Here is a 23724-nt window from a genome sequence, read left to right as displayed (position 1 = left end):
CTTGAGTAACTATTTTTGGAGTACTAAGGAAATCCTCACCTCACCTCACCTAGTCCCATCCTCATCTTGAGGGTCGGGGACCATGGTCGCTTTCAGCACGAGCTTTCTCCATTCTTCCCTACCGTACCTGTATTTTTCCAAAGGCCACATTGCGTACCAGCAGAATTGTAAGTGTATTGTGTATTGCACCGGTTATTGCCGATTGCCAAAGGCAGTAGGTCATTGACGGTTTCCTAAGTGTTCGAATCATCCACATGGCCTAGAGAATGTTTCCAATCTTGTTGATCAAAGCACACAGAGTGATTTTTGTGATAAGCGGAGATACCTTACAATTACTGCAGTCAATGCCTATTTGAACAAACTGTTGTAAGCCCTTTCAAATGCACATCTGGTATTCAGCTCGTTTCTTCACATGGCTAGAGAGAATCTATCCAAACGTATTTCTTCATACAAACTTAATGGAACTGTGTAAAAGACAATGATGGACTACAGCCAACTGGTACCCACTGCCAGTTCCTCACGTTCGTCCTGCCCACGAATACAATTTGGGTATAATCGATTTGAGTGAGAAGCTTACCATTCCGCTCCATCCTGATAGGAGCAATCAGTGAATATACCATAGTGACATTGACTTAACGACTGTTCATGCATCACAACCACCATTTTGCCATTACTTGTATGTCCGTAACGTCTAATTTTCCGCCGCCGAGCTCTCTCCTGCTATTGTGTGCAATTTGCATGCTGCTGAAACGTCATTGGTCCATGTCGGATTGATGAGATCCCGGTAATAGGCTTGAAAACTAATTATGACTTGCAGGAATTCCTTAATCTTGGCGTTCTTTCCATTTGGATATCGTCCTAGAATCCCAAACAGTTATTTGTTGGCATAAGTTATCCACGACAAGAGGCGTAACATATTTTCCCCATTTTACACTTCAAGACAATGTTTTCAAATACATCCAGAACCTCTGAAGGAAACTTTTGACCTTCAAAATACACAGACCTTGAATTACATGGTATTTTGCCATTCAACAACGCAATTATTTTTCTTGAAATTGGATCTAACCTGAAAACTATACTGCTACTGATCTCTAGGCAGAATTCATTCTTTTTCGAAAATGACAGCAAATACGACGTTATCTTCTAAGGACTTTGCACTTGTCAGCCCAAGAGCACGTTTCTAAAATCAACCTTGCTGAATTGACTGTTGCCTGCCACCGCCTAACCTATATTCAAAATTGAAAACCCTCTCTAGTTAAAACCTGCGTATGCATGAGCCCGCGCGGACACCATCGTTGGTCTATATTGCCATTAAATTATGAATGACTGATTTACCAGGGCCAAGTGCAGAGACCAGCTTGGGCAGCTTATCATCTTCCCAGACCGGTTCCATACAGCTGATGCATTGCCCCTGCCCTTTACCAAGCGTGCATAAGCTGGACGATTGCAGTAATTGCTTCCTTCAGAGGGCGGTTATTTGTTAAAACGGAGTAATATATTACACGATCCTCCCCGCCGATTGCCCTGGTTGTCAAACACATACGTATTGCATCCGACACGTCAGGTAAATGGAACCGAATTTGTTATCTACACCAAATAATCCGAGAGCTCTGGCCCATGAATCAATATAGGTGGGTGTTACTGCTAGCAGCGTTGGCTGCCAACAATCCAGGAAAACCCTTAAATACAATTAGCGTGATTGCAATCAGCAAAAAAAAAGGGAGGTAGCGGCAATCTGACAAACACCCAAGTCGCGGCCCTTTCTCTCCAATGAAATTATTATTGATATGGCGAAAGAACGTACCGATCCGTGCATGCACTCAGCTACAATGACTCTGGAAAAACAGACTGTTTCGCATCGACTGTTTATCACGCCGATGTGTGTGAATCTGAGCAGCTTTACGACCTGAGACGTGATCCGTTGATTGGAAAAAGATAAAACTAGAAAAAGCCATAAGCAACCTTATTGCTAAGCGAGCGAACCCACTCACTGGTCAGTATATCAACATGTCTACAAAGAATTCTCGAATGGTCCATTTGTTCAGGAGGGTAACAAAAATCCTTGCCACACAAGGGGCTGTCCATAATAGGCGCTGTTGGCTTCCCCCGATATGCAGTGGGATAGTCGTGACGTAGAAGCGATGAGCAGTATATGTTGCCGCATGGATTATCAGCGCGCCATTGGCTTGACTGGCTGCCGGGACTGGTAGTGCAGCTCATAAACAATCCGTAAACACAGTACTCCTTCATCAGGCGAGCACAATGATCACCTCGTCGCATTGGAATTACGCCGCAACGGCAACTCATTGTTCACTTCTCTTGGTATTCGTTTCTTCAGCAGCGGCGGCGGCAACGGCCACTTACCGGGTCCGACCAGAATCAACTGCCGTCCTCATCAACCGCACGGTCTCCCTTCGCTGTGCTTTCGATGGTCTGTCCGCCAAGGACCAGGTCAACTGGTACTGGTACAACCCACGGTCCGCCGCCAAACTCTATCACATCTCGTCGGGGTTGAACGTGGCGCCGGAGTTTCCTAGATACCTAATCGCCGGGAACCAAAGGAAAGGCGAACATCATCTGAAGATTCAGAATGCCCTGCCTGAAGACGAGGGGAACTACAGGTGCAGCGTCTTTTCCGTGAGGGATGCTGGAGACGCCAAGCTAACCGTAGTAGGCAAGTACATGTTCATTCCTTCTATGTTTATCTAACGATGGACGGTTATCTCTTCTTTATGTTTAGATGGTTGTGTGAACTACTACTTATCTGATGAACTAAGAATCACGGTTGCAGGAAACGTTGGTCTGATTGATGTAGTTTCCTTTAGTGACCAATATACTTATGATTATGATTAATGCTTGTCCCAAAGAGTAGGTTTTCACTATGAGGTTTGAAGAGAAGCGTATAAATTATTGTATCATATAACCTAAATGACTCTTAATAATTTAATGCGAAGGAAAAATGTAAAATATGATTTAGTAACTAGCTACAAGATTCTTCTAACCAACGTCTCTGACATGCGTCAGGAAAATGCGGAGTGCGCTCCTTGTGATATATGTTAGCCTGCGCTCCCAAAACTGGAAATGCAAGCGAGTATGAAATACCAGCACGGAGGAGCAATTGAGATTTTCAAACTACACCAACCACCTCGTGCGTCCATCACCGCACCGTTTGGCGTGATGAATACTGGCATGAGGTAAAGTTAATTTGAACATATTGGAATAAGGTCGTTTTGAAGACAATAAAAACGCCTCTACACGCGTAACAATAACGCTTGAACCCACGCCCACCCGATATTGTCTGTCCAAGAGCGCACGATGATAAAATAATAGCATGACCGCATCACCTTGTTTCGGGGGAATACAATTAATGGGGTGTAGGTCAAGCCGGCAAACACATTTCACACCACAAACCACCTGTCTGGGCATCGCGCCCACGGAGTATGTCACACCAAAAGTCTATCCAGGGGCACCAATCGTTATTGCAAAGCCTTCTCCATTACTAGTAGTCACCAAATCCTGTGCTTTCTCCACCCAATGAAGGCATCGTTCCTACAGGTGTCTGGATTTGATGTGGCCAATTAATGCTGTCAGCTCTTAATGCCTATCTCCTAATCTCTTCCCGAGGTTATGTCACAGGGGTTCTCTCGTCGCTTCAACTCCGCGTGAGCAGAATAATGGATTGCTAACCGGGTCATCACCTGACGGGTATCTGTTTTCTGTACCTCACTTCGCAAGGCCCACAGAGACAGTACCCAACAGAAAAGATAAGGAATATGCGGGGGATCCAATATCAAATATCGTGATTTGAATCTAGGTTGCCAACAACCTTCTCGATGATGTACTGTTTCTGTCTACCCGCTTTCTGATTACATCGGCTTTTCCTCCTCAATAACCCGCGTGACGAAGAGGCATTCATAAAGTGCAGGCATATTTGCTGGTGTGCGGCGATGTATCATAAGGCACGGAAATGATTTCGGGCAAAAATGACTTTTTATCAAAAAACCGAAAGAGCCTTGTAATGTAAGTCTAAAGACGAGGGGGTGAGATATTACGCTCGGTGCAGTCTGAAAACACACTTCGGCCTTGATAGGTAATAAACCTCACGAGCCAATGGCTTGTGGAGTCTTGTGAGTGATGACGTTATCCCAGGGTATTGTACTGTGGAAAGGAACAGGGGCAATATGCGGGGTATAAACGCAAAGATAGGAAACAGACCCTGACACAATATACCGCGTTTCCGAGGCATGTACGCCATCTGGGCTAAAACCAGATTTGTACCTCCCAGGAAATTAGATGCCTTTGTGAAACAAATTTAGGTTTCCTCGAGAATCAATAACTATACCCTCTTGACCTTGGTCTTGGTCTTGGTAATACACAACCTCGTTGGGAAAAAAACCTGGGGCCCTGGACGTTTGGGGCTTACCGTGTTGGTTTACTGTTGCCCTGCAATTAGGGAAACTGCTTTTGGCTGGGGTTATAAGATTACTCGGATGACTTCTTCTCTTTGCGTGGCTACAGGCTTGTGGCAGCCAATGGGGGAAAAGGCTGCTGGAACAAATGAGGTTGTCATAAAAGAACCATTCAGGAAAGTTGAACATCTGTCGCTTACAGGGTAGTCGTATATCCTGAATTACATTACGATGGTAAGTTTCTGTCATTCCCTTGGTGTGGAATTGTTTAACCAACCTGCTCTTTTCAAAATAAATTCAGTTATCCGTGATTGTACTGTTCAACCAGTGTTCTATACCCTCAGTCTACTCCTATCAGATAGCGAAATGCAAACTGTCTTAATAGCAGATGTTATCACCTTATTGACGCAAAGCAGAAGATTGCCATTGTTATTAATTGACCGATACTTTAATGGCTGTGGCCCATGCAGCATAGATATATTGTGTCCATGATATTGGCACTTCGTGGGAAAATAGTAGCAGTGCGTTAATTGGAACAGAAACATTTGAACATAAATGTCGTGATAAAAATTTCTACAACGTCATTAAGGGAACACTGCGCGTGGTGTTTCATGACGAACTTGTGGAACTATAGTCTATGACCTGGTGATTGAGTAAATCAGGGAAAATCAGGCCCTTTCCCAGAAACGAGCCTAGTCCTAGCTCTAACTCCAAACTCTTACCCACACCCTGAATCCTTACCCTAACTCCGTATCCGTACCCTAACCCCGAACCTGTAGCCTAACCCATAACCAAACCATGACCCCGTACCCATACCATAACCCAACATGTACCCTTACCCCATGCCCAAACCCTAGCCCCCAACCCATACCATAACCCAACCAGTGCCCTAACCCTATACCCGGTACCCAAACCTTAACCCCGTACCCATACCATAACCCAACCCGTACCCTAACCCCATACCCAAACCCTAGCCCCGAACCCATACCATATCCCAACCTGTACCCTAACCCTAACCCCATACCCAAATCCTAGCCCCTAACCCCAAACCCTAGCCCCGAACTCATACCATAACCCAACCTGTACCCTAAACCTAACCCCATACCCAAACCCTAGCCCCGAACCCATACCATATCCCAACCTGTACCCTAACCCTAACCCCATACCCAAATCCTAGCCCCTAACCCCAAACCCTAGCCCCGAACTCATACCATAACCCAACCTGTACCCTAAACCTAACCCCATACCCAAACCCTAGCCCCGAACCCATACCATATCCCAACCTGTACCCTAACCCTAACCCCATACCCAAATCCTAGCCCCTAACCCCAAACCCTAGCCCCGAACTCATACCATAACCCAACCTGTACCCTAAACCTAACCCCATACCCAAACCCTAGCCCCGAACCCATACCATATCCCAACCTGTACCCTAACCCTAACCCCATACCCAAATCCTAGCCCCTAACCCCAAACCCTAGCCCCGAACTCATACCATAACCCAACCTGTACCCTAAACCTAACCCCATACCCAAACCCTAGCCCCGAACTCATACCATAACCCAACCTGTACCCTAAACCTAACCCCATACCCAAACCCTAGCCCCGAACCCATACCATATCCCAACCTGTACCCTAACCCTAACCCCATACCCAAATCCTAGCCCCTAACCCCAAACCCTAGCCCCGAACTCATACCATAACCCAACCTGTACCCTAAACCTAACCCCATACCCAAACCCTAGCCCCGAACCCATACCATAACCCAATCCATACCCTAACCCTAAAGAAATCCAGACCCGTGGAGGAGTATTAGGTTAGCGGGGATCACGACAGCCATCCCTTATTGGCGCACTTTTGATAAGATAATCCAGCTTTAGATAACGTAATTTTACAGCCTAAACTACAATAGGTGACTTCAACAGGAGATCACATCAATCAAAGAAGCAATTACTTGCAATTTTCAGCATTTCTCTTGAATGTGGGCCTAATTGGACTGAATTCGACGGCACCACCTTCCCGTTTTGACGCCTTTCCAATAAAATTGCCTTACTCAGGAAATAAAGGGTCATCCCTAATGTGTCTGTGTGCATGTCCCAATATTTCGTGTTTTCGAAGTACTGCATAATATGCATTCGTGACAATTGGACGAATATAATTCCTGCGAAATGTTACCATTTGACTTTAACATGTAGAAAATTCCAAGCCAAAGTTAGATTATGGCCTACTGTTCTTAAATCTTCAATAAAAAAAGGATTTCCATATTTCTTTAAGTGCCTAGCAATTCTAACGGCCTGTACCAGTATGTCCATACATCGAGGACGTCAACACATATGCCCTTGGGTCAACCTGTGACCTCTTTGCGTCTCAAGTAATGATTTCATTCTATGCGATTGCACGCAATCCAGCCACACTGACCACTGTGTGTATACAATATTTAGAGGACCATGAAAATCAAAATACTAGACGCCAAGAATAGCTACTATATCCGTGCAATTACGATAGAATGACCCTGCACAGCGACCCATAATCACCCGGCCTTGAGTTCAATGTGAGCATTACAACTTCAGATGATGTCATTGGACTTACAATTAGATACTAACGAGTAGGTACCTTTTCCAATCAATACTTGATTAATCATAACAGCATGTACATGAATATCAATTTTAAGCATACAAATTTGTTTTGCTTGACGCTTGAAGAAAAACTTTACAAATGGCCTGTAGATGATGGCCATGCTTTCATCCTGGCTTCATCATGTACAACACACGTGCTCGTCGGTGAAGTGCTCTTAAAGGATCAAGTATGCCTCTCCGACCAATTTATCCATCCTCTTTCGATTGGTGAACTCCAATGGTTTCCAATCCCAACTGTTCGGACGGATAATGTGATGACCTCTCAAGATGCAACTAGATATATGAGGCGGCCGTGCTACCATTTGATCTGACGTAGTGAGGTGTGGTGGTTGATGCCGTGTCTATCCACAGAGATTAACACCTCATCGATCCCTAAATATGTGATGGATTGGGCAAACCCGGCTGGTATTGCTCGGACGCAATACTTCCATTAGCCGCCGTCAACGGCTATGTCTCCGCTGCAACCGCCAGGCCAATTTCATCAGATATTCTCCAAAATGAGCAACCCGAACATCAGGCAATAACCGACGGATTATTAAACCTCGTCGAGTCAATATTGCGATATTCCCTCTCTACCTACCCATGCAGTCCAGATAGAAAGTATGGAATCAGAGTCATTTCTAGACACACTGTCCACGTCTGTCTTAACGATCCTGGCGTGCTGGTCTCCTTGTCGCTATGGCCGATACCTAATTACCCGTCTGTTCAATACTATACGTGTGCTACATGCTAATGAATGGTATCGACTGGACCCAGTAGAGCGTAGAGGCATCACAGGGGACGACATAACTTCCAGAATATGATATAAAACGATACCCAAGCCTATGCCCCATTATTTTCAGGTATAAAGCTCCCCAGGACGTCATCTCATGGGTCTATATCTCCCCGTAAGCTGCCTTCAAATAAAGACAGAAGAACATCAATTGTAAAGGCAATCATACAGTACCACTCAGTCTCATATGCTATGCAACAGATGCGCTGTCATCTACTAAGGATTCTTTTATGTTTTGCTAGATATACCATGGTCTTCCTAAAAGCTATTAATAATTGACTTTCCTCGGTTTAAGTGGCCACGAATGTCTGGGGTAGGGAACTGCTCATTGACCTTGCTGACCTTTTCAACCCGCTACTGTACATCATAGCTAGAAAACTATTCATTAGGAACAAAGGGAGGATGCCCTGAAGGAAAAGGCCTCTTCAATTTGGCAGGGGCTGTGGTTGTTTGATGAAAGGAATATTACATCAAGAACCTCTAATACCAGATGCCAGGGCAGTGAGGGGAAATGAAAGCCATGTGGGAGCTGACCAAGTGACCGTAAAAACAAATCCCCAACTGCTTCCCCCAATGTTTTCTTAGAATCGAGTTGACAATGGTGGTGGTGGATCGGAACGTGTTCTTTGGACAGCGCTCTTCGTGTATTTACTACAATGTCTACCACAATGGTACTGTAAAACATCATCAAACTGGCATATTTGCGAGTGAGTCTGTATGTACAATGTTACAGTGTAAGTACGCCTTACTATTGTGCTACTGGAACATGTATTTGAAGTGAAAGAAGTCGTATCGTACTACATCCAAGTAAACATTAAAGTACCTGGTTCCTGTTAGAAATAATCAGTTGATAATTCTTTTAGCCAATAGTAAAGAAAACCAAATCATTGCGTGTTATTCTAAACAATGGTTACCAAGAAAATGAGAAATCTAACCACTGTTATTGAAGGCAGATAGTGATATCCTTATTGGAGATCTCTTATTGAACCAAAATCTATCTGCAAGATATCTAATTTTCTCGAAGCTATGTGTGAGTCATTGTCAGTGTCATTGTCTTCCTTCAGTCACAGTCTATGTCTTATTTCTAAAAATATCAGAGAAGTCAAATTTCATCTCCTAGAACCGTGAAGTGTAATGAAATCAATATGTCTTCCCCGATACGGAGACACTCATGATCAGTCATGGTGATAGATGAAATGCCCTCGGCTGATCCTAACATCTTGTTAAAATCTGCAGCAATTATGCTGCATGAAGTATCTGCGCTAAAATAATTCTGTAACATTATTGACAGGAAAAATCCTGCTGACAAGTGATTTGGCGAGATGTTCTGCCATTATTCTGCCCTCTTTGCCAAGGACGATTAAAGTGCATTAGACACCAAAAATACAACACTCCCTTATTAGCTGTAATAGGAATAGCATCATTCAATGAAATATAAACGTTTGAAATAAATACACACTCGTCTGATGTTATCTAACATTGAAACATCAGAAACCATATGTACTTCCAGCTCTTGATTCTTAACTGCTCTTCTCACCAGGTAATTACATTGATCAATGACTTGACCACTCATGACGTCACAATGAACACGGCAGCCGGTTCGGAAACTTACACCACGGCTTGTGAAAAACATTATTTGATGAGCAAATAGTGCGTAATTATCGTGATAACATTCAATTAAAAGACATAACAATATTTATTTTGTTTGCTTCTCAAAAGAACTTTCTTTCCGAGTCGCAGTGCAAATCGGCTGCCATGTTCATTGTGACGTCATGAGTGGTCCAGCCACTAATTAATGTACTTACCCGGTGGGAAGAATGAAAAGCTGGAGGTATGATGTTTTGATGGTTCGATGTTCAATAACATCCGAAGTGTGAATATTTTGTGAAAATTTCTATGTTATTTAACAATAGTATTATGGCTTTTGTATTTTCAGGAAATTCTTAATTTTGATGTCATTGATGTCTTATGCACTTTTAAGTAGGAGCATTTCTATGTAGTTCTTTAATATGTATTTTCCTTGTGCTTTTGCTGATTATGCAATATTTGTCCCCTTCAGTTCCCCCCTCCCAGCCGCCCATAATTTCAGGCGACGTTGGGCCGCGCCTGGCCGGTGAAGGGCTCGTTCTGTCCTGCCTCTCGGAGGGGGGTCGACCTCCTCCCCGCCTGAAATGGTACAACGGCACGGAGCAGTACGTCCTCCCAACCAGCAGCCCCGGCCAGAGTGCAGGGGTGTCTTCAGCCTCCCTCGACCTCGTCGTGTCTCAGTTACAGAGGTGGGACAATGGCGTCAACCTTAGCTGTGTGGCTGAGCAAGTACTCCCTGGGCTAACGACACGACAAACAACGTCCAGAACGCTTCGGATCAACTGTGAGTAAATCCATGCAACTAAAATGCCTACAGATACAGAAAAGCTATCGGGGTGTCCCTGTGGTGTAGTGGTCTGCGCTTCTGTTACTTACCACATCTGGTTCAAATTACTTGGAACCAGAAGGCCCGAATTCGTGCCCGGGCAGGACACCTCTGGACAAGAGGCGCATTGAGTCATACCAAAGACTTTATAAAAATGGTACATACTTCTGAAACAGTATGGAAGTTAAGCAGACTCCACTGCCAGTGGACTAGCCTCCTGCTGCAGTGATTGCACCACAGTGTCGCTCAGGGCTATGAAACGTGGATGGGCACCGCCCTATACACTTTATGGTGTGGGAGGATTTTAACTTTAACTAACAGAAAAGCTATACCATTTGGTAAGAATACATTCCGGGTGTCAACAACGGGTAGTAAATCACAAAAACCCCGGTATTATAAGAGGGTAATCCTTCAGCACTACTGGGTGTGTTTGTGTCAATGCGCAAATTGCACTAATTGCCAACCTCCGGGGCAAGTGCTCATCTATATGCAGGATTGTACCTTTACACTTGATACCGAAGGTCCTGATCCTATATCCTTGGCGTCAAAACTTGCTCTGACATTTCAGAGCGTTTGGCTGTGAATTTGCCATGCATACATATAAAGAAACATGAGCACAGAAGCAGAGGACCATACCATGCCATTACCTGTCTGCCGGAATGGCTAGTCATAATTGTGACCAAACTTCCTACAAACACAAATATACCGATTTTGCTCTCAATGAAATATTGATTATAGAAAGCTGCAGAAATTATTTTTTGCTAGCTTGCAGATCGATTCTCCAATCTCAAATCACCTCGGTTACTTATCATTCATCATATTTTGCAAGCAGTTAGCGACAACGTAAAAACCGCAACACATTGAAAGAACCTTCGTCTATTGCAACGCCCCACAGTTATAAAGAATGTTGATCAATAACAGTTTACCCCCAAACGGTTAACACTTGCGGGCCACAAAGCATGAAGAACATGACTTTATCCCCAATCCCACGATTGGGTTCAAGAGCAGCGGGAGCGTCCGCGCACCACTTTACATCAGGAAAATTTATATCAGCTATTTTACGCACCCTGGGCAATATCGCAGTGAACTTTTGCCACGACAATTAGGTTGACATTCACGAGTAGGCCATCCTCTTCTCGCGCACGATGGAAGCATTTTTCACACCTAGGTGAAGTCACGAGTCAGGTGTGGGGCAAGTGTGAGGGAATTTGTTCAATCTAAACCTCCCAGCATGAAATGATGGGGATATTTTTGCGTCGTGGTAACAGCAGAAATCTGCATTAGCACAAAGTAATGACTCCAGCTGTTACTTCTGTTATGTGCTGTTAAAAACGGCTTATCCTATATAACATAATGTTGTTTACCACTGTATTCACAACAAGCATATCAAGTATCGTATGTAAACGGAGAGTGTAAGCAAAGCAATGATAGGAGCGGTGCTCTGTTGAGCGTTTATCTAAGATTATCTTATATCTGTGAAGCCCCCATCTCGCTGGACCCGCGGGGATATCATTCAAAACATACAAGTATGACCAAAAAGACAACAAAACACACAAAGCTTAAAAAGATTCGTTTTTTGTCGATGAAATTCGTTGGGTGCTTTGTCAATTCGATCGGCCGCAGCGACGCCGCCGGCGTGCCGCGGGTCCAGTGAGAGGGGGCTTAAGCAAAGCAATGATAGGGGCGGTTTTCTGTTGAGCCTTTATCTTAGATCATCCTATCTGTGACAGACAACCACAAATTATGCTAACTTGTTTAACGGCTGGGTATTGATGATGAATACTGCCTTTCCAGATCCCCCGACGGTCACCCTGCCTGTCAAATCCGTGCGGGTCGTGGAGGGAGAGCCCGCCAATCTGACTTGTCTGGTGGAGAGTAATCCTGCGTCAGTCTTACAATGGACAAAACTGGGCGGAAAGTCTATGTCTAGAGCACAAAGGAGGTATGATCATCAATGTTAACGTTTATGTTGATGTGAAGAAGATACACAAATGAGGGATATATCTTTCTAAGGATCTTTAAACTTCCAAACTACCTTCTACTTCATCATAATAACTACTACTGATAACTACTACTGATAACTACTACTGATAACTACTACTGATAACTACTTATGATAACTACTTATGATAATAACTACTTTGTCCGTAATGGCAGTTTGAACTGAGGGTGGGTGGTTCCCAGCTGCATTTTACAATTGGCCAATAATCATCAACGAAATGTGAAAAAAAAATGTACAAAGAATTACTCAACTGAGCTCTCTATGCTATGTGCAGTTTTTCTGTGTCTCTATCATACCCATGTGTTGCAAGTTCAACCCAGGGCCATGTAGTTAACGTGCAGAAACTATCAACCACACACACTTCCATGATTATAGTTCTCTCCGTCTGAAGTTCCAATCAACAGGCAATAGCATGGGATATTGCACTGAGTTAGTTGAGAGCTGATTCATCACTATATGAAGTGCTAGTTTATATCCCCGAAAGATGCCATTTTCTGCGGTGTATACTAAGTACAGTCAGACATTTTACCTTGCCCTCCCTCCATAAGGGTGAGGAAGATGAAGCACTTCATTACCCAAAATCACCACGGGCTGCCGTGCAATGGATTATCCAGGGCAAAGTGCAACGAACTGGGGGTTTCGCAATCCCCTGAAGTACTGTAGAGTTGCATTAATTCTCAATTCTTTGGCTACTTGGTGGAAATGGTCACCGATGTCAGACCGACGCTGTGTCCCACAGGGTAGCTTGGCTGACCTACACGGCTTCTTAGCGTCAAAACAAATGAGGTAGTAAGGCCCATGTAAGCATACACATTCGTTTTATTTATGAATCTCGGTGCCATAAATTGGAATCGATCCCGTTGTGTGTTTAGGGGCTATACCTTCAGGATCCCTCGGGTGTCTAGGGCGGATAGTGGCACCTACCAGTGCGTCGCTGACAACGGGGTCGAACCAAGGGGCGTGGGAACCATCAGCGTGGAAGTGATATGTGAGTACAAGTCGTGTTACTAGCCCTAGGCTAAGTTTTCACGTGGAATAAGTGGACCTGGACACGAGTCGGCTCCGGGAGCAAAGAGCACGTTGATACCTAATGGAAAATAGAAGACAAACGTTCATAGACTAGAAAATGTACAATGGTCAGATGTCACGTTAACAAACGGTCTGCGAACCAATCTAAATGTACATGTAGTAACAAAGGTGATTTATCTACATTGCTTTGTGCGATGGGATTTGAACCCCTTCGACCTTTTTAACACACATTGCTCGCATATAAAAATGATTAGTAATAATACAGCATGTTCATATATGCATGTTCATAAGTGTCGTGTTCCTGATGTGCAAGTTTGTTGGGGCTGTGTGTAGCCGCAGTCTTTGAGTCTTCCCCGTGTTCAGGCCCGAACGTATGTAAGTGTTGTCCAGGGCAGTAAGGTTAACGAAGATCATGGAGAGGTAATGGTTGATGTTGTTCCCTGCATTTTCCTCAGATCTGCCTTTTTACAAGCGGTTTGCAGGCCGATTTGAGCTTCTCATTGATAAGAGTTCGGAGACCTCAAATCTCCGTGAAATATATTATGCAAATTAGGCCCTTATTTGCATGATTTATGTTCAACTATGTTCATTGTCACATAACTTCAAAATGCCACAAGTATGAAATTCCAGTTATCTACCAATTTTCTCCTTAATTACAATTACAATTGACTACAAGAATCCGGATACACACACAAACACGCACACAGACACGCTCAAAATCTCAATTTTTCATGGAGATAACAAACAAGCAAATATCGTATCTGTGGTGAATCAGTCTTTTCTACCTCTCCTGCTTTTTGGTAGTAGATCTTTAGCAGCTTTTGAGACGTCGGAGAAACAGTATACTTGTGAGTACTCTCCCTGTGAGATGGCTCTGCTGAAACCACAGTCTTCTCTATCTCTCTTCTTCTTACAAGATCAGAGCCTTTCCGTTCAGGAAGGGACGCATCCAGAATTCTAGGCAGCGGTGATGAATGAGTGGACCATGGCGGCTGGCTCGCTCCAAACTCTCAGGACTTCACCGGGCCTGCGGCCGTGTTGTTCTTGAGGGAGTTCACTTCCGCTCGAACTTCATTAACTGTTGGCATGATCGTTCATCTCTGTCATTGTTGGGAGCTCTAAGATGTCTTCCATAATGTCACTGTCCTTCTCCTTCTTCTACCTGACCACGTATGTCCATCTGCCGAGAAATTGGCAATTAATGACATGTATCGGGTCAAATCAGGATGTAAGGTTTGAACCATCGCAAACTGGGGTATGCCCCTACTCTTTTTCGAAAAGTGTGGTGGGTTCTTTATCATGCGTGGGGTGTGGCTCTCCCCAAAAACGGGACCTCCATTTAACGTCCAATCCGAGGGACGTCCCTAACCTAAGCTAGATACTCATTTTCGCTTGAGTGAAGTGAGGTAGTTTGTGTTAAATGCCTTTCCCAAGGGCACAACGACGGGGCGCATGTCCAGACATGTCTGGGGCCAACCCGGGACCGAACCCGGGTCTACTTGTTTGACAGCCTAATGTTGTTACCATTACGCCACACGACGCCACACACGTATGTATGCCTGTTTAAGAGCTGTTTATAGTGTTCAGTCCAATGCCCAAGAATGGCAATTCTGTCTGTAATAAGAGAAGAACCGTCTGTGGTCCAAACGGGGAGGTGTATCCCACGTCTTTGTCCATGCAAGGAAGTTATATAACCTCCTTGATCCATGCGCTGCTTTCAGATTACCCCAGCTGGTTACCACTATCTGCAAATCTCTTTGGACACGTTTGCCCGCAGGTCGTTATTCATCTTTCTAAGCTCACTTTGACCGTGGGACCGCAATGCTGTTAGTTTGTCACGGTTAGCTTGGTTTGAGTTTCGGAGTAAGATAGCCTGAGCTTTGTGCTGTTCTGCAAGGAGGGTATCCTCTACTAGGCTCCACAGGTCGCTGGAAAGATAGTAGAAATTTTCCAAATAGACAGATAACATACCAGAAGAGTTAGCTGGCCAGGGAGTACAGTTTGCGACCCAGGGAGCCTGTCGGGAGTCGGCATCTTCAAACGATATAGAAGTAATCCACCCATTATTCAGACAAATAAGCTGGCTCAGTGCTGAAGATCATTTAGGTAATAAACCAACCAGCGCCCAGTGGGGTGCTGCAGTCGGGCGTGATTATAAAGAAGGTAATTCTTTTACAAAACGCAAACTGTACTCCCTGACCAGCTAACTACACTGGCATGTTATCTGTCAATTTGGTAAATTTATACTATCTTTCCAGCGACCTGTGGAGCCTGGTAGGGGAGGGTTCGGGTAGTCTCTGTCCTATATACTTGTACCAAGAACCAAGTGGAATTGGTGATTAATTATAATGCGCTACTATGGCCACATTTTCTCAGGCTATAGACATGTTGCTGGGAGAAGTGTCATCAAGGTTAGCGGTGATATATTGTTCAAGTTCCGTTTCAAGACCATGTCACATATCATGTGCAAAGGAAATTTTGCGTGAATGGAGGACGTACAGCCCCCAGTCCACTGTCTTGCCCCTGTGAGTAATCTCCAAGCAGATCTCCACGGTGCCAAAATCGTACAAGCTAGCCAGAGAAGCTCCAGTCAGCCAGAGAAGTTGTCAGGCACCGTCGGATTGGAAAAAAAAATCTTTCTGCCAGTCGGATATGGTCTTTGCAACCGTTGGGTCTGCTTGGAGACTGCCTGTGAGTGCTCCAGTGACAAGTTTAAGGCCTGGCTCACGGTTGGTTTACAAGGTGCACGTGTCTTGTCTATGATCCTACACTGGCACCCTGGTGCAGGTTTAACCACTGTGAGGTGGCACCTTGAATGGTTTGGCCCGACTGCTGCCCATCCGGGGTTTGGCGCTTGCTGGAGCCTGCATGCGAGCATCTGAGGTGCCTGTGTACCCTACATTGTATATGCCATCGCATCTATATGAAGAAAATACTGTACTCAAAATATCGCAAACTCTGCAAACACAAGCTTTCATTATTCAATCTTGAACGTAGCAAAAAGTTTCAAACTAAACCATGATACATTGTGAAACATCCCATGATAATGCGTTGCCATGACAACCAAGGACTATCGATGTGTGTCTCATTTTAAAAAATCGAATGGAACGACTGAACGACCATTATTCATGCAGACATCAAAGCTACCCGGCTCTCTATATTGCATACATCGATTACCGTTTCTTGCCATACCATGTGTGTTGCCCCGTAGTAACCCATTAATTGTGCAGCCATAATTCATTACTATTCCGACCTTGTTCTAGGTCCTCCACTCATCAAACCCACGTTTGAAGAAGAAGTCAGCGTTCTCTTTGGCCAAGACTGGGACTTAGAATGTGTCGCCAACGGGAATCCGAAACCTAAGATTAAATGGCGCCGAAAGAACAACCGGACTCTCCTAGACAACCCATTATCTCTCTCACCTTTGACCTACCAGACGGAGGGCCTGTACGAGTGCGTCGCGTGGAGTGATAGGTTCCCGGAAGTTTCGAGGGAGACCTTCATCAATGTCATGGGTTAGTGTCGGCGTGCATATATGCATGAGTAGGGCAGAATGCAACATCAAAGGCAGCAACATTTTCTAATTTTTGTTAATAAGAGTTTAGGACCTGGAGACAGATATATATATAGAGAGAGAGAAAGATATAGATAGATAGATAGATTGATAGATAGATAGATAGATAGATAGATACTCATTAGATAGATAGATAGATAGATATATAGATATAGATATATAGACATAAAGATATATATTCATATCAACACTGCCTGTGTGTGTTAACTATAGAATATATAATCAATTCATTACATAAGTTGTGATGGTTGACCAGAATCGCCGAATATTAGCCCAGACTATACCTAATCAATGTCTTGATCCTTTTGATGACGCAACAGATATAGCCTGTATATGACTGTCTCTTGTCACGTGATAAACAACATCAGTCACGTGACAAGAGAACTCAAAGACGAGATCTGACTTAACCGGGTTGATGAAGAGATAGAGTCCGTCTCGAAAGCTCCCCAAAGTAGCTTCTCTTTTTGTTGTGAGTAATGTTTATATATTTCTCAAAAGCAACAGATATAGTTTATCTTACCAGACTACGTGAACTTATCGACTGACAAATCAACACTGTCCTTCCACTTAAGGCAGACCAGACGTCCTGGCGGATGCTGCGCCCGTGATGGTCACTGGAGGAGACACGGTCAGATTAACCTGTCACATCACCTCAGACCCCCCTCCAGACTATGTCGACTGGGTCTGGAAGGGGGTCTCGGGACACCAGAAAAAATACCGGCCGGGAAGAACGGGAGACATCACGGTGAAGATGAGTGGAGACTCACAGAGCACGCTAACCATCGGCACTGCGGATCCCGTGCACAGTGGAGACTACATCTGCACCGCTACAAACATGTTTGGATCAGATCAAGAAAAATTCAGGGTAGAAGTTTCAGGTAGATACATGTATCACTCTATTTCTTTCTGTACGTCGCATTTATCCTAACTATACCCCACATAAACCGTACTTATCTCAAACACAAAGAAGGTGTTTCCCTTTACGCCAGTGTTGGTCCCTTTTTCCTGTTCTTAAACCGCTGACTACGTTTCCCTTACAGTCTATCACTCTTCTTGCTATTCTTCTGGCTGACAAGATCTACAATACTTTTTTTTTCGAGCTAAGCTCTATATTATCGTGATTGACTGCTCGTGCGTAGGCGTTGAAAAGCTTACTGTGTTTTTACGTCTGTGGTCGTCAATACAATTTGCCCTTTAAGATGAATTTTCCTGTCTCAGGAAATGTCGGCAAACGACGGAACGGTTCATATCTCATCTAGAAAGACGTGCGTAATACTATCGGTGATGAATGGGATACATCTAAGATTCATAAAGTTGGGAAGTTGTGTTATGGCAGCCCGTTTGTGAAATATTAGCGACAGGCGTGTGCAGCATATTGCATACTTGTGACGGGATGTTTGTTTAATACTCCGTTGCAATTTCATTAAGGAAAGTGGGCGTCGCTGATGATCCGGGATCTTTTAGATGCGTTTTACGGCAGTATGATATAAGCCCGCAGCAAATCAAGTAATCCCCATTAAGAAATTAAAATCGGCCCAGATGCATATGTATATGCTTTCGACGAAAGTATAAAACAATATCGACACCAGGAGCATGTTGATCTGACAAGTAGATTCCTTCATTCATTAGCCATCTTTGTTGCGGCTAAAACTGAAATAAAGAAACCCCCATCTTTAATTAAGATGAACCGTTAAAACAATCCCCTTAACACAGTTTAAGATCAATAACTTGCTTTATCAAGGGCCACACATGCCGCTGACTCAGTAGGGGAGCCTGGCTATTAAAGGCCAATGATAAAGTGTAATGGAGCACCACTGGCTCTTGACCGACTTTGAATTCCCAGACATACAATTTTTCAAAAACAATAATGTTGTACTGCGCATGCTGTACGAGTATACGTCAATGGGTTTGTAGGTCAGACCAATTTGGTGATGAACTATGTTCTGTTTATGTTTCCTCAGAGTCCTGGACGGTACTCATTGCTGCCATTACGATGGGAATTGTCGTCGGAATCCTGATAGCCATTATTGCCATGCTGTGTCTTAGGACAAGAAAAATGTGGAAATATCGACACAGGAAAGCTGGTAGGCATTGAATAGAATACAGAGAATGTGATTAATAAATTGCGATCTGACGAAACGTATAATGTGTAGTCATGCGATTGATAACACTGCGGTGTGACGGAATGTGGCGTAATGATGGATTGTAGTTATTTCACGATATGGCATGATGAACTACATTGCGGTTCGTTTTAATGTAATGTGACCTTTAAAAGTGATGACATACGATGTTACACGTCAAACAAACGTACGAGAAATTAGGTCATCAAAAACATCTAGATACAAATATAGCAAAAGAAATTTGCATACTGAAATAAGTTGTCAACAGGCATGAAATGTATGTATTAATTGGAATGATATGTGGTGTCGTTTGAATTAGGATGCCAATAAATTAGCTCATTCAGTACGTTTATACTGTCGAAAAGCGTACAAGGACACTTCATTGCTGCTCAAGTGATGGACAGGCCCCTGTTGCTCAGCAAATCAAAAACATCTAGATACAAAAATGAATGGAAAAGAAATTTGCATGCTGAAATAAGTTGTCAACAGGCATGAAATTTATGTGTTAATTGAAATGAGATGTGGTGTCGTTTGAATTAGGATGCCAGTAAATTAGCTGCCTCGCTACGTTCATACTGTCGAAAAGGCGTACAAGGACACCTTATTGCTGCTCAATTGATGGACAGCTCCTTGTTGCTCAGCAAATCAAAAACATCTAGATACAAAAATGAATGGAAAGGAATTTGCATGCTGAAATAAGGTGTCAACAGGTGTGAAATTTATGTGTTAATTTAAATGATATGTGTTGTCAGTTGAATTAGGACGCCAATAAATTAGCTGCTTCGGTGCGTTTATACTGTCGAAAAAGCGTACAAGGACACTTTATTGCTGCTTAATTGATGGACAGCTCCGTGTTGCAATCTTTGTCACCGTCTCTTAGTGTTCGGACAAGATTGACAAGAGCTGTATATCTCCTCATACTGAGAAAGTGCTTTTTGTCACTACAGACAGTGTGACGAGGCCGTCTGAGTCGTTCTCTTACTGCGCACCTACTGATAACGATGTTAGTGGAAGGATGATATCTAATCCCTTGGGGTAAGTTCCACATATCTTAACACCCACTTCCCTAAGTCTGTATCTATCACAAGCTATTTCTTGCCAATGTACTTTGAGGATTACAGTTGTCAATCCTGCGATACGTCCCGTTAATAATGTAGATTGAAATGAGCTCTTTTTCCTAGGCTTTTACTTATGTCATTGTCCTACTTCTCTTTAAAAAGGGAAAAATGGTATGTTTGCCTTGGTATGCTTAGAAGTGGAAACGGTACCAAATCTTATACAAACGTATAATGCGAGTTCATTCCAAATTCCTGCCCGTAGGCTAATTGCAAGTACATGTACATGTAACACGGAGAGGACGGGCAGACAATGATGAACAATGTAACATATGACTACTCTATTTATCACTACGGACACAAAGTTCTAACTTATTGGGTTCGTCTTCTTTTCCGAGACAGCATAATACTATCATCTTTTGAATCTTGTCCAGAAATCCACGAGGTGACATCCCAACCGTCTGTGCGAATGTTTTTGAGCTCCAGCCGACAGGAACTCCATCCAAGCACTTCTCTCCTCTTGTAAACAGTGACAGTGATGAATGTCATCCCTGCTCACGTAGGTATCTACCAACTGAGATTCAGTATTGTTGTATAAGCTTGAAAACGATTCGATGTGTAAATAGGTAATCTCCAAGCAGATCTACACGGTGCCAAAAATCGTATATGCTAGCCAGAGAAGATTCAGTCAGCTAGATAAGCTCTACATGGTGCCAAAAATCGTATATGCTAGCCAGAGAAGCTCCAGTCAGCCAGATAAGCTCATCTGGAGTTTATCTGGCTGACTGGAGCTTCTCTGGCTAGCATTTACGATTTTTGGCACCTTGTAGATCTGTTTGGAGATTATAAATAGGTAGATATTCTTCCAGATTTACTTCTTACCTTTTCTTTGATGTTGGGTTTGGAATTTCTATTTCTTATTCTGTATGTTTTAATCATCCTGGATCTTTACATAACAAATATACAGTCGCCAGGTTTTTGCAACGTTTGGACGAAGCTAAACCTCAGGGCGATTCGCTACTGATCTCGTAATCGATTTCTGTGACATTGAAATGTGGCTTGTTGTTACCACCGCAGAGATGACGGTCCAGTCGACGAACAGTTATTCACCCATGATGGGCAGAGACATGGGGGACAGATACGTCATCAACCGACCCTACTACATCAAAGACCTGAAGCTGAGAGTGGCTGTACCTGATCGTGTACGTCATAATTTTGCTCGTAGTAAAATGGAACCTTAACGCTCACAAATCCAGGATCTAAAGTTGCAGACATTTATTTCCGAGCATTGTACTTTTCTGATCTTTTATGGAGTAAGTACGATAATCAGTAGAGCGAAGTCCAAAATTTGACAAAGAGACATATGATATATAGTAAATGCGATGCATGAAAAACGAAATGCCTAAGAAGAAGCGAAATATTCATTGTGGTGCAATGATATCGTGATATCTTCCATGACTAAAGGATAGGTACAAGCTGTAAACTCTTAATTTTTTTTCCTTAAGGTACCGGATGGAATCGAAGATGGTGCCAATGACGAAACCTTAAAACTGACCCCGACGAAACACAGGAACTCCGAGACCATTTCAAACGGAACTGGGTTTTCGAAAGACTGCCATCCAATCGTGTAACGCACCAAAAAACTGACAGTGACTGTGGCCAACCTGTCGACTACAAGCCTTTAACAAACGAACATGGGAGATGTGAGTGCCTTTTGAAGGAGTAACTACTTCGCCGTGATAGCTAACTTCTGCTGGTGGGCTGGACTTTATTAACATTTTGATACCTAAGTCGGAGAATCGCAGAACAAGGCAAGTTGACAGCAGATATCTGGCTACAACAACCCCATCGAAACAATAGACTATGATTAAATGTCAGGACCACTTCTTCGATTCTTTTGAATACAAGCTTTTCATCTTCGATTTGAACACATGGTGATTGCATCCTGCCTATGACTACCCGAGAATTGATACCTCTCCAATCAATACTTTCCAGTTGGCGGAAGTGCTCGCTGTTCTGACTCAAACTCTTCGTGTGGAAAGCCAACCAGATCTTCTAAAATCCATGTAATTAACTTCCTTCTAAAGCTAATAACGAATCTAATGCGTTCTCCTTCCCCGGGCGTGGAAGCGGTAAGATGAGAAATCGTACTAATTCCCAGCGAGATAAGTTTAATAATAGCATAGACAGCGGCCATGTTTGATGTGAGAGACACGGCGCCGAAGGACGCTAGAAGGTCGGTATTCCGGACTTAATCATTGAAACAGTATCGTATTGAAGACGTCTCTTGAATGAAAACTCATTTTTTTCTGTGCCACTTCTCAGATCTATTGCACTGTAAACTGAAGATGTTTTGATATTTCTTTGATGTATGAGTAGACAGAAAATACAATCTTGCATATGAGTAAAATGTAAAGTTTTACAGTCTTCATTGTGATTTGGGTGGGGTGTTCCTGTGGTGTAGTGGTCTGCGCTTCTGTCACTTACCACATCTGGTTCAAATTATGAGGAGCCAGAAGGCCCGAGTTCGCGCCCGGGTAGGACACGTCTAGATAAGGGGCGCGTCGAGTCATACCAAAGACTTTATAAGAATGTTACATACTTCTGAAACCATATGGAAGTTAAACACTCTCCAGTTGACTAGCCCCCTGCTGCAGTGATTGCACCACAGTGTGGCCCAGGGCTACGAAACGGAGATGGGCTCCACCCTATACACTTTATGGTGTGCGGGGATTCTAACTTATAACTAATCGTTATTTTGAGATTCTAATGGATACATGGTAGAGTAAGTTGTTGATATCTGGTAATATAGGACTTGACTTAGAATCGCTTTGGGTTATGTTAGTCATTCTCACGCGTCTGTAGCTTCGCGATGCCGTGTTCCAGTTGATGATATTCGTTCACGATCGATGAGTAGCAGGGTGGGTGGGGGATGTTCTCTCGATCGTTTCCTTGGTCGTAGCTCACGAAACATGATATTGAGTCTTATCTCGTAGTGGCAAGAACAACGAAGTATTGAAATGAGATATTGGGTTGCCGCATGAATTCACCAGTAGTATTGTGTTCTTTATCGGACTTTTCAACGATCCGCAGTCCCCGTGGTGGATTCTGGCAGTACATAATGGCAACTACCTTAGCTTAGAGCTGTCTAACAACCTCCATCAAAGCCGTTTTCCAAATTGGATTTTGAAGTTGAAACATTGCTAGAGTCTGGACCTGACAAGTTAGCTGTCAACAACGCTGTGTGAGTTATTACGAAGTAATAAGTTTAATGTGGGATGCCGGGCAGGAAAATTGGCTGTGGAAGTTATTCTTCTTTTCCAATTCCCCAGACGCTGAAGAGTCTTTTAAGACCAGCACGTCCACACGGGCGGTAGAGTATCCAGGGTCTTACATGTTAATGACTCTATCAGCTTCAATCTCCACAAGGCTTTAGAGTCTATGTACGCGACAAAAGAACACACGCACATGATAAGGGGGGATTTCCATACTACTGGCATTGGTATCGATTCTGGTCACTCTAGAAGATGAAACGAAAACGACAATGTCGAGCTTTAAAAGCTTATCCCTAATTTTGACATGCAGCTCAGTAACATAAGAGGACAATTTGACGTCTGAAGTCAGTTTAAGGTTTATTGAGGAATAAATGTGATGAATATGTATCAAGTGATATCCAGCTTGCTTTACCGTAACGACTAGATGACACACGTTTCT

At 43.5% G+C, this 23724-nt stretch overlaps 1 protein-coding gene across 2 annotated transcripts in view; it reads left to right on the top strand.

Annotated features, from left to right (window-relative positions):
• Positions 1-22434, top strand: part of LOC136438127 (kin of IRRE-like protein 3) — a 31596-nt gene extending 9162 nt beyond the window's left edge. Inside the window, exons 2-12 of one of the 2 annotated variants that reach the window (XM_066432852.1) lie at positions 2339-2674; positions 9877-10188; positions 12025-12172; positions 13105-13220; positions 16525-16776; positions 17408-17713; positions 18797-18919; positions 19903-19990; positions 20445-20569; positions 21088-21212; positions 21516-22434. In XM_066432852.1, coding sequence (XP_066288949.1) covers positions 2339-2674; positions 9877-10188; positions 12025-12172; positions 13105-13220; positions 16525-16776; positions 17408-17713; positions 18797-18919; positions 19903-19990; positions 20445-20569; positions 21088-21212; positions 21516-21641 — 2057 coding nt within the window. In that variant the 3' untranslated portion in view covers positions 21642-22434. Of the gene's footprint in view, positions 1-2130; positions 2675-9876; positions 10189-12024; positions 12173-13104; positions 13221-16524; positions 16777-17407; positions 17714-18796; positions 18920-19902; positions 19991-20444; positions 20570-21087; positions 21213-21515 lie in introns of those variants that run through there. The other variant, XM_066432846.1, reaches the window with a different exon arrangement.
• Positions 22435-23724: the final 1290 nt, after the last annotated feature.

This window comes from Branchiostoma lanceolatum, chromosome 1, assembly GCF_035083965.1.
Source record: "Branchiostoma lanceolatum isolate klBraLanc5 chromosome 1, klBraLanc5.hap2, whole genome shotgun sequence".
NCBI classification, from domain to species: Eukaryota; Metazoa; Chordata; class Leptocardii; order Amphioxiformes; family Branchiostomatidae; genus Branchiostoma; species Branchiostoma lanceolatum.
The sequence above is the reverse complement of the archived record's forward strand: the minus strand, read 5'-3'. Positions and strand labels throughout refer to the sequence as shown.